This window comes from Arvicola amphibius, chromosome 8, assembly GCF_903992535.2.
Source record: "Arvicola amphibius chromosome 8, mArvAmp1.2, whole genome shotgun sequence".
Taxonomy (NCBI): domain Eukaryota; kingdom Metazoa; phylum Chordata; class Mammalia; order Rodentia; family Cricetidae; genus Arvicola; species Arvicola amphibius.
The window spans coordinates 53111502-53123774 of record NC_052054.1 but is presented as its reverse complement, the minus strand read 5'-3'; the positions used below and the strand labels follow the sequence as shown (position 1 = coordinate 53123774).

General features: G+C 45.6%; 1 protein-coding gene across 1 annotated transcript in view; it reads left to right on the top strand.

The window, feature by feature from the left end:
• Positions 1 to 12273, top strand: part of LOC119821713 — a 179439-nt gene that overhangs the window by 31815 nt on the left and 135351 nt on the right. The window contains exons 8-10 of the mRNA XM_038340846.2: positions 747 to 904; positions 5411 to 5557; positions 8542 to 8643. Of these exons, the coding sequence (XP_038196774.2) occupies positions 747 to 904; positions 5411 to 5557; positions 8542 to 8643 (407 nt within the window). The remainder of the gene's footprint in view (positions 1 to 746; positions 905 to 5410; positions 5558 to 8541; positions 8644 to 12273) is intronic.

The window sequence follows — 12273 nt, the reverse complement described above, 5'->3', positions numbered from 1 at the left end:
CTGTTGCTGTCAGGGTTTCTTCTGCTGTCACAAAACCACCATTACCAGAGTGCAAGCTGGGGAGGAAAGGGTTTATGTGACGTTCACTCCCAGATCATAGTCCACCACTGACAGACGTGAGGACAGGAACTCAAGCAGGCCTGGAACTCTGGGGCAGGAGCTGATACAGAAGCCATGGAGGGGAGCTGCTTTCCGGATTGCTCCCCGTGGCTTGCTCAGCCTGCTTTCTTATAGAACCCAAAACCACCAGCCCAAGGATGGCACTACCCACCATGGGCTGGGCCTTCTCTATCAATAACTAATTGAGAAAATGCCTCACAGATGGATTTCAGGGAGTCGTTGCCTCAACTGAGGCTCCTGCCTCTCTGATGACTCTGGGTTGTGTCAAGGGTCAAGCTGGCACACAAAACCAGCCAGTGTCCCCACTGAGACAGTCCCCAAGAGGCCAGCCAGTGTCCCCACCCAGAGGGTCCCTGAGAGGTCAGGTGGGCTTCTCTGTGGGCTGTGAGATTGTGAGGAGTCCTTGGACCTTCCCAAAGAAAGCTCAGTGGGGGAAGTGCGGAGTTGGGGGTGGGTGGCATGAAAGCCCAGCCACAAAGATAACGACAGGGCTTGGAGGCCAGGGGATTGCAGAATGGATCTCCACCAGCAGAGGGCGCGCTTTCCACCCTTTCCTAGGCCATTTACTTACTGTTTCTCCTACCCACTCACTGGTCTTCCGACTCTTGATTTTGGATACTTTTCAGGGCCAGAGAGAACAGAGGATACATTCGTCCTGCCTCAGCACGTAACAGAGCCGGAAGAACTAGAGCCTCGGCTGAGACGCCTGCTCTCGCATTTCCGCATCCCGTATGACTTACAAAAGCTGAGGGACTCCGCCAAAGAGATGGAGCTCTTTCCTTTGGTACTTAGTTCGCGCTTACTATAAACATGAGTAGGTGGCAGAAGGCGCCTTTATTACTACAAAGTTGCTTGTCTGTTGGTTTGAGGCAGGATCTCATGTAGTGCAGGCTGGCCTCAAACTCTGCAGATGGTGGAGGATGACCTTGAACTTCCCATCCTCCTGCCTCCAACTCCCGAGTATCTGGATTGTAGGTGTGGGCTGCCACCATTGACTTAAAGATGTTTATTTCTTTTCTGCCAGTGTTTGTTTCTAGAGTAGTAAGATACAGTGTTAATAAGCTGTCTTTGGCTAAGAACTTTCTTTCCATGAGAATGACAAGACTGTCTGATGACAGTGAACCAGAGGGATTTTGCCTTTTTTCCCCCCAATAGATTTTTTTTTAAAGGTAGAATATGGCCTGAAGAAGATAGAAATGTACTCCAGGTTGAATAGACATGCCGGGAAGAGCTGCTAAGCATGTGTCTGAGTCTGGGCGTCATGTGTCTAGTCTGAGTCTAAGAAGGGATCACGGGTTCTTGACATATTAAATAAGGGTATACCCAATGGCATGCACCACAGGTTCTGAGGGATGCAGTAGTGCCCCTGATATTTTGTTTGTGATCTAACAAATTTCAGCTTCCCTGAAAATCAAAGTGCAGAGCTAAGCCACTAGTTAGCCACAGAGGCCAGGCAGTGGTGGCACACACCTTTAATCCCAGCACTCAGGAGACAGAAGCAGATGGATCTCCGTGAGTTCAAAGCCACCTTGGGTTACACAAGAATGACCCAGTCTAAAAGAGAACAAGAGCCAGGCAGTAGTGGCTCACACCTTTAATCCCAGTATTTGGGAGTCACACACCTTTAATTCCAGCACCAGGGAGGTGGAGACAGGAGTGCTATGGCTGGGTGGAGAGAGGAACAAAAGGCGGGAGGAGACAGGAGCTTGGTTGCAGTCTGGAGATGCAGTCTGAGGGTTTGCAGAGACAGGATTGCCTCTTTGGTCAGAGCATTAGTAGAGCTAAGAACTCTAGTGGCCGACAGCTCTGCTTCTCTGACCCTTCAGCCTCACTCCCTAGTGCCCGACTCCTGGTTCTTATAAAGACCAATTAGAATACATGCTCCATGGCCCCTTCCCGCTGCAGCTCGTGCTACACTTTCTTAGAAAACCTCATAGTATCAAGTCATATTAAGACGTCTTTCAAAGGGAAAACTGGGGCAGTGGATCCAGAACTCAGATTTATAACTTGAAAAACAACAACAGTGCTTTCAACAATGAGATATCTTGCGGGCTCTAGATGTACCTTGTTTGCAAGATAAAAACTGGCCGGAACAGCAGAAATCTAACCTGGGAGGCTTCGGATGACCTTGGGGATGTGAGATCACCCCTTCTCTCCTGACACCCCATGCCTGTGCTGGGGGAGGAACTCTCTTGTAGAGCTCTGACCTTGGGGGTCCATTTGCTGTTGTTTTCACAGCAGCGTCATTTACCTGGACTGCACTGTTTAATCTGTACCACACAGCTCACTGGACCTGGAAGGATCTCATTCCTCTGGCTTCTTGGAAGATGGTGGTGTGTAGCGTTGCCTCCCCTGCTCCTCCTTCTGTTTCTCTTCCTTCCTCTGCCTCTCCCTCTCTTTCCTCCTTTCCCTCCCTCCCTCCCTCCTCTTTGCTCTACCCCTTTCTCCTTCTCCTTCCCCACTCCTCCTTCTGACAGTCTTTTTTGTAGCCCAGTGTCCCAGTTAGGTTACTATTGCTGTGATGAATTGCCATGACCAAAAGCAACTGGGAAAGGAAAGAATTTATTTAGCTTACACTTCCAGATCATGGTCCATTGAGGGAAGCTAAGGAAGGAACTTGGGTAGGGCAGGAACCTGGAGGCAGCAGCTGATGCAGAGGCCATGGAGGGGTGCTGCTCACTGGCTTGCTCCTTGTTGCTTGCTCATCCTGCTTTCTTACAGAACCCAGGACCACCAGCCCAGGAATGGTACCAGTCACAGCAGGCTGGGCTCTTCCCCATCAATTGTCAGCAGGATGGAGTGAAGTTGGTGGTAATGCCGCCAATGCAGTCTCTGGGTGTGGGGGTTGCATAGAGAACAGCAAACTGGTACAAAAACCTGGACAGATTTTTTTAAGGAGATAGTTAGCAGCCCCAGGGTGGGGTGGGGTGCGAGCCAGAACGGCCTGGGAGCTAGCATGGGAACTTTGACCCCTTGCAGGCTTGCTTGGGTTAATCAGGAACTGGATGCTTCAGTGGCAGAGACAATTGTCTGTAGGAAGCTGATAAGGGACAAACAGAAACGTACTTTATAAGGTCCCTGAAGAATGCTGAGCTTAGGTGGCAATCCTTCCATCTACCCAGTCAGAGCGCAGCCTGAGCTGAGCCCAGACTGTCAGTGTCAGCAGCACTGCCATTTGGGGGCCCCACTTTGGACCTAACGATCACTAATTAGGAAAATGCCCGCCAGCTTGCCTACAGCCAGATCTCATGGAGGCTTTTTCTCCGTTGAGGCTCCCTCATTTCGAAGGACTAGTGTGGATCAATGTGACATAAAATTGGCAAACACACCCAGGCTGGCTCCAATACTCACAGCCCTCTTGCCTCAGCCTCCCAAGCAGGTTCTGGGATTACAGGTGTGTACCATCCAGAACTTTCGCCCTTTATATGTAATCAAGGATAAAGGAATGTGCGGCCCTGAACAGCCCAACAAAGCAGCCTTGTCCCCAAAGAAGAGCTTATGTCCTTTCGTGGCAACGGTTGTTCTGTTTTGAGTTTAGCTGTTCTCCCAGGATGATCAGTCACATTCCAGTGTGCGCATGCACACGCGTGCGTGCATGTTTGTGTGTGTGTGTGTGTGTGTGCATGCACATGTGCATGCCTGCATGCATGCTTAGGTCTTTTTTTGATACTTTAATGCCTTGAGACAGGGTCAGTCAACTGCAGATTGCAGCCCACTACCCGTTTTTCCAAAATAAAGCTCTGTAGCATCCAGCTGTCTCGGTCCATTCCAACTGCTCTAACAACAGGCCTCAAACTGAATGGCTTAAACCAACAGTTCCTTACTGTCCCGGTGGTTGAGACTGTCACAGTCAAAGCCAATTTGGCGCCTGGGGAAGGCTCACTTTCTGGTTCCTAGATGTTACTTGTATGTGTGTGTGTGTGTGTGTGTGTGTGTGTGTGTACACGCACGCACGCTTTCCCTAGTAGAAGGGCAAAGGTCTCTCAAGGCCTAATCCTATTCATAAGAACTAATTACCACCTCCCCAAGCGACGAGGGCAAGTCTCCACTCCCTTCCTCTTGGGGGTTAGGATTTCAACATACTCATTTTGTGGAAACGCAAACATTCAAATGCCAGCAACCGATCCCCTGCCTCCTTATGTAGTATCCGTGATTACTCTCATTCCTCAGTGGCAAACTTGAATAGCTGTGGTCTGCAAAAGCTGAAATCCCCACTATCTGACAGCCCAGCCCTGGCCTAGTGTCTCTTGTTAGACCCTGCCACAGTGAATGTGACCAAGATGGCGCTGTGCGGCGTGTCTGCTTGTCACACATAGCTGTGGGGCACATGGAATGGAATCAGTGTGGTGAGAAACTAAAGTCCCCACTGATTTAACTCTAACTTATGATGAAATGTTGATAAACAATGACACGTGACTGGAGGCAACGGCGTGGTGTCACCTACCCTCAGAAGTGCAAGCGTCAACTAGCAGAACCCTCAGCTCTGAAACTCACAGACATGCAGACTTCTTTGCTGAGGCTTTGGTGCCCAGCAAGGTAGGTAGTCCTTCATATTTGCATGTATGTATGCATGTGTTTGTGATTAATTTCACATGACATGACTGTTACCATCTTACTCCTGGTAAGTGGCATTGAGAAGTTTCATTAACTGTCATGGTGCACTGTGGTCCTCAGCAAGTCTCCCCTTCTCTTTCCTCTCCCCCATTCTCCTCTCCCTCCTCTCTCCCCTCTCCTTCTCCTCTTCCTCCCTCCCTTTCTCTTTTTAATTTTTATTGGCATTTAAGAGAACACACCCCAGAGCAGACAAGCTATACATCTCAGTGGTTGCCTGAAAAGGGAGAAAGAGCAAAGAAGGAAAATGCCATACTGTTGAGTTAGACGCAGAGGTCAGTTATGTGGCAGACAAACACCTAGAGGTGGGGGGAGATGGTTTACAGAGAGCGGAGCCCAAACTGTTGGGTAAAGCATGCTTAAAATAGACAATGAACGAAGAAAATGGCCGGGCGGTGGTGGCACACACCTTTAATCCCAGCAGACGAGGCAGAGGCAGGCAGATCTCTGTGGAGTTTGAGGCCACCCTGATCTATAAGAGTGAGTTCCAGGAAAAGCACCAAAGCTAAACAGAGAAACCCTGTCTAAAAAATCCAAAGGGGGCGGAGGAGAAAGAAAGAAGATGAAAGTTCTACTTTCCAGAGCAATTTGGAAAAGCAGGCACCTTCCGAAGGCCTGTGGCTGTAGCTCTGTAAGCAGCTATACTGAGGATCCACCCCCTCTTTTTAACCCTGCCCAGGTTTCTCGGCACTTCCAGAGCATCTTCAAAGAGCAACAAAGGATGCTGACGTTCCAAGACTACGAGGCCAGGGGAGCTAAAGTGAAGAATGTGTCAGGCCCTGCTACTACCCTGAAAAAGAGAGCCACCTGGACTCCCTTTGTGAAGGTAGGAGGCTACAGGGACCACCGCCTGCCAGTGATGCCAGCAGTGCCAAAACCCTTCCCTCCAACTGAGCAGGTACCCTGACACCACCAGGTCCCTCTCCTTAGTACCCAGAGCAAATTGACCTCTAGGACCTAGAGGACAGGCTGCCTGTCCTCAACAGAGAGAACTCATCCTGTGCACTGGGTCCCCCCACTCTTCCTACCTTAGCACTTTGAAGGTAGTCAGTCACACCACCATCTGAGCTAGAAGTTCCCCCAACACCAAACACCCATGCTGTAGATCTGAATGTCTTTCTTCTTTTGTTTACATCTTTTGAGCCCGTTTGTTTTAAAAGGTAGAATTTACTTGTAGCACAGATTGGCCTTGTTCACTATACTATGTAGCCAAGGATGGCCTTGAACTCCTGGCTCTGCTGGCTCAGCTTCCTTAGTGTTGGGGACACAGGTGTGTGTCACTATTCTTAGCTAAAGATCTCCTCAAAACACACACACACACACACACACACACACACACACGTGCGCGCGCGCATGCATACACGCGGGTGCATGCAGACACACATACACACACACACAATTTTTGAGAGACGTTCTTATGTTGTAGCTGGTTCAAGCTGGTCTTGAACTCATGGCAATTTTCCTTCCATGACCTCTTAAGTGCTGGGGCTTGCAGGTGTGTGTCACTATGCCAGGCTCCCTTTTCGGCTTTAATGACTTCATATGTGTGACAAGAACAAAGTCTGATACTCAGAAATATAACTGATTTGTGTAAAGCCACCACTTCAGCTTAAAACTATTACTGGATGTCTGCCACGTCAGGCCCTCAGGGCTGAAGATGCAGGCTTCTCAAACAAGGCCAAAGCATCAGGGTTAACCCAACAGCAGTAGTTACAAAGGTACAGCCATATCTCAAGAGCCAAGCAGTCTGTATTCTAGAAAGAACCAGAAACAATCATTTAGCAGATCTAGACATCGAGTTAGGTTCCTGAGAGCCTGTGATCAAAGCATCACTTGGTAAAGAGCCGCCCTGCCAGCTCAGTAGCTCAGGCTTGTAACCCAGCACTTGGGAGGTTGAGGTAGGAACACTGCCCCCAGCTCACAAGCAGCCTGGGCTACACATTGAGTTCCAACCCAGCTTGGGACACAGTAGTTTCAGCTAGAGAGTGAGACCGTATTTTGCAAAAAGAAGAAGATGATGAAGAAAGATAGAATGAGGAAAAAACACACCAAAACCGAGCCTTGTTTTAATGTATTTTTTGTTTAAAGATGCCCTGTTTAATGCTTATCCTTGATTCATACGCACTGAACTTCACTGTTAGAAGTAGTCGAACTCCATGTAAATGATGTTTATCTAACATAACTTCTCCAGAAGCCTTGCTACGGCCTTCTAGTGCGGAGTTTCACCAACAAAAAGGACAATGAACATGGCTCCAAATGAAACACAAAAGGGACAGTCATCTCTAGTGTCCTTAAGGCAGAATATTATCTTATTCAGTCTTGGCTGGGAATGTGCCACTGTCCCCAACTCAGTGCCAGTCTATGAATGACCATGATTGACGCTGAAGTCACAAATGCATTTTAATGAGTAGGCGAAATTGAAAATGTAGAATCCATGTTTGATAAGGCTTGAAAGTTGTACAAAGAGAAGAAATCTCTTTTTAAAGATTAAATACATGTAATTGTGTGTGTGTGTGTGTGTGTGTGTGTGTGTGTGTGTGTGCTCGCCTGCCTGAGTGTATCACAGGCCTGCAGGTATCACTGTAGGCCAGAAGACGGCACCAGATCCCCTGGAATTTGAGCTATAGGTAGTTGTACAACATTACTAGATGTGTGTGCTCGGTACCAAACTTGGAAAGGAAGGTCTGATGGGATTTGTTGCCGTTGCTATCTGTTCAGGCTGCTTTGACGAAGTACAGTGAAGCGTGTAGCTCTAAGCAAAGTGATTTTGCTTTTCACATTTCTGGAGGCTGAGCAGGTCTGCCTGCCAGCACAGCGGGGAATCTGGCAAGGACTCTCTTCCAGGGTAGACTGCTGACTTTTTGCCCTTCCCTTACATGGTAGGAGAGACATGCAGCAGCCTCAGGCCTCTTATGAGGGGCTGATCTTAGTCACGAGGGCTCTGCTGCTATGAACTTATCCCCTCTGAAGTCACACTTGCTTATAGCATCATGATGCAGGGTGGGTTTCAACATGAATCTTGGAGAGACAGAGATCACCTGAAAAGGTGGGCTGGAAGGAACCAGAGGTTGTTCTCCATCTGGGGATCGAACTCAGGCAGTCAGTGTAGGTGGAGCTGACCCTGTATCTTAGAATTAACCCCCAAACATAGACATTACGGAGGTACTTGGGCAGACCAGTCAGGAGTGTCCACTAAAACATGACATTGTCATCTACAGTGCTTATGTTTGGGAACTGCACAACCGAGTTACAAAAAAAAAAAAAAGACAAAAGAAAGCAAAACCCTGGTTTTAGGTTTTAGGTAAGTTTATCATTTTGTGTATAGTTGCATTCCTAGATGTTCTTGGCCACAGGCGGCCTCGTGCAGTCTGCAGACTGTGTTCATACCTATTTGGGCTGAGATATGAATTTGAAAATTACCAACATATCGATGATGTGGTTAATAGCTACAGAGTTAAGTTTAGAGATATGGATTCTGGATAGGAAAGATGAAGTCTTTAATGTGGCGTCCTCGGGACTCTGGTGGCTTCTCCCTCTGCTCACGATGATGTGCCCAGTGATGGCGGCTCTCGGCACCTTCCTGCCTGTGTGCTGCACAGTAGAGTCTACCTGGAACTCCTGTGTGGCCTAGACCAAGTGCCAGCAGGAACTACAGGCTCCCTTTATAGCTCGGCGACCCAGGCAGACCCTTCCCAAGGCCTCACATGCCCCAGCAAACCTCCAAGCAGGGACATAGATCTCCTTTGGCGGGTCCTCAGGTCTTTCTCTGTGTGGCTTCTAGTGAGACAAATGAACATATCTCTCCACTAGGTCAAGCCAAAATGTGACCCTTGGCAGAAGAAGATGTTAATCAGACTCAGAGAACGGAAGAGAATAGATGAACTCATGCAACTCCAGTCAAAGATTTTGAAGGTGAGAAAATAGCCATAGACGGGTAGGAGGCTTGATAAACATCATCCTCAAAAACTGTGGGGTTTTCTTTCTCTCTAAGAAAAAAAACAAACAATAACAAGAACAACAAAAAAGAACAACAACAACAAAAATGACATGGGTTCACTCTGAAAGCTTTATTTTTGAGCTTTTTATTTTAAAAAATTAATTTGTTTTTCTATGTATGGATGTTTTGCCTGCATGGTATCTGTACACCATAAGCATGCCTAATACCATGGAGACCAGAAGAGGGTGTTGGGTCCCCTGAGACAGGAGTTGTCGACAGGTGTGATCCGTCTATGAGGTGCTGGGAATTCAACCCGGGTCCTCTAAAAGAACGGGCAGAGCTCTTAATCTCAGAGTCAACTCTTTGAACTCTTTGTTAGAACTTTCTAATCTAAGCAGCAAATTAAAAATCCAGCTAGCTTTCAGGGGAGAATAAAAATTGTCAACTCCCTGAGTTTGGTAGTTCATATACACCTTTCATCTCAGAAATCTGCAAAGGCCGATGGATCCCTGTGAGTTCAAGGCCATCCTGGTCTGCACGGAGACCCAGATGACCCAGGGTGACAGCAAAATCCTGTCTTAAAAAGGAAAAAAAAAGCTGTCAAAGAGTTGGTTTTCTTCAATGCTGAGCTGTGTATGGTGTTCATCTAACTGTGTAGCCTGCTTCAACTTGAACTTCCTCATCTTCGACACCAGAATGTTGGGTAAAAATTCACTTCCTGTGAACTGACTGCCCTAGTTACTTAAGTGCAGAGGTCATTAGCGCTAAATATGTTCACGTTGTTGGGCAATGAATCTCCAGAACATTCGTGTCTTGTGGCACCGATGCTCTGCCCGAAATTGAACAATCCCCCAGCATTCCCTCCTCCCAGCTCCCCTCCCAACAACCACCCTACTTCCCCTTTCTGTGAGTTTGGCTCTTTTGATACCTAAGATGAGCTCAGTCCTGCATGACTTAGCCTCTCCGTGACTGGCCTACTCAGCTAGCACAATGTCTTTGAGGAGCATCCAGGCTGGAAAATTCGTTAGAAATTTCTTCCCTTTCAAGGCCAAATAAGAATCCCTTGGAAGTATCTACGAAGGTCTAGTCATCCACCTGTTGAGGAATATCATGGATACTGTAGACATTGCTATGAACACTGTATACATGTATCTAAGGTCTTGTTTTCCATTCTTTTCGGTGTACACCCAGAAATAAACTATCTGAACCATATAATAATTCTATTTGTCCTTTTAGTCCTTGGTGTTTATGGTAGCAGCTACCCTTCTATAGAAACAACAGCAGACAGCACCACTCTGGAAAGGCTGAGAATATTCCCACCAACTTCTTGGTTCAAGTCCTTAGTCCTGAGGCTAAATTCTTATTTAGCAATTAGGCTATGTTGTTAAATTGTAAGAGCTCTTTATATACTCTATTTTGCTTGTCAGGTACTTTACATAATCTATTTCCTTTATCAGATCCATGATTAGAAAGCGTTTTCTCCCATTCTATAGGCTACTTTCTTGTTTTGTTTATATATCCTTTGAGTCGGAAAAGCTTTTTTTTTTTTTTTTTTTTTTAGTTTTTTGGCATGGCATTTTTTACTTTTCACCCCCACCCTGACTTTTGGTGTCAAAAAACAAAAACAAAACAACAACAACAACCACCCAACCACCCAACCCAAACACCCAACCCAAACACCCAACAGTCAAATGAGCCAACCCAGGGATGGAGCGATAAGCTGGCATATATATCTGAATTTATATGGTGTCAAGTGGATGCGTGGATCTGGGTATTCATAACATTTGAGTTTAATCAATTTTTTCTGCTATGCTGTTTATTAAAAGAACTTTTAGTGTGTTTTGGAATAAATTATAAATGCTAAAATCATTAATATACCTGAAAACATAAGCATTAGTCTCAACACATGGATTTATAAATATTTTATTTCCGCGAGGTCATCATAATATTATTTCATGGGCTGGTCTGTACTTGAATGGCCTTCTGTCTTAGTAGTCCAAGTAAAAAACCCATTTCCATAGAAAGAAAATGAACCTTAAGTCCCCAAAGGAAGAAAAAAGAAGCCAAAAAAAAAAAAAAAAAACCTGACAGGAAAGGAAATTGTTAACTTAGAAAAAATGGCAAGAAAAGGGGAAAAACAAGTGTCAGTTTTTCAACTCCAAGTGCATTAGGTTCTGATTGTCTTTCATTCTCAGGTGAAAATACTTAAGTTAATCTTAACACTCTCCAGACCTTATGACCCACCTGACCTTATTTCTAATTTCATATAAAAGTTCCACAGGCTATATGCCATATGATGAAATAATCAGACAAGTTAACAGGTTCTTTAAGTATTCAAACAAGAAAAGAGAATTTTTTTTTAAAAGAGAATGTATATTTCTCAAAAGGTGAATAGATGAACACAGAGAAAACCCTTTGAGGTACTTACTTTGCCTCTCAAACTCCTGAAAGATCTTAAAAGTTTGAACAATACGTAAGGTTTATATTCCATGTTGCAGACACAGTCAAGTGAGGAGTGAGTGCTTCTAATGGGTGAGGCCCTGGCTTGATCAATAGCAACACCCACCCCAAAAGGCTTTATACTTATCTGAACTGTCCCTTTAATGTATTTTTAATGATAGAAGGATAATTTCTTCCTAGAAGATAGTATTATATAGACTTGTTTAAAATTGTCAAAGGGTGAATTATAGAACAAAATCAGATTGTTGCTTTCCTTCAAATGGGTATGTTTTGTTCTGAATGATTTACTGAAGGCAATTTCAGCCAAACTAGTAAGTTTAACTAACTTCAAAGAAATGTTGAAAGAATTCTTAAATTTCTCTGTATAAATGCCTATTTTAAAATTAGAAACAGTTCAAGTTTGGGAATTAATGTGAAATCAAGGTTCAGCATATTTACTGAACATCACAACAGAAAAGGCATCAAGGTAATTCGTATTTGAAGACAGAGGGTTTTAAATGAAATACTTAAGCCATAAATAACTTTAGCTGTGTTTGTGATTCTTTTTAAGATTTATTTATTTATTACGTACACAGTGTTCTGTCTCTATGTATGCCTGCAGGCCAGAAGAGGGTGCTGGATCTCATTACAGATGGTTGTAAGCCATGATGTGGTTACTGGGAATTGAACTCAGGACCTCTGGAAGAACAGCCAGTGCCCTTAACCTCTGAGCCATCTTTCCAGCCCGTGTTAGTGATTCTTAATCATTACTAAGGGCATGTGTCATTTGAGTTTAATAAATTTTTAACACGGGGTCTCGTGTGTTCCAGTCTGGCCTCAGGCTCACTGATGTAGCTAAGGATGGCCTTGAACTTCTGATCCTCTGGCGTCCAGTTCTCAAGTGCTGGGATTACAGGTGTACAGGTAATGCCGTGAGGGAGATAGAACCTATAATTGCTAGCCAAGCACTCTGCCAACTGAGTTATGGTCTCAGCCCTGTTTTTGAGAGAATGAAGTCTCACTTAAGGCTCCCTCCAGATTCTTGAGAAGGAACCCAGGTGCCAGTGAGATGGGTCTGTTGTCTTTGCTTCCAAGCCAGACAACTTGAGTTTGATCCCCTGCACCCATGTGATGGAGAGAGAGAACAGACTCTCGTGCTGTCCTCT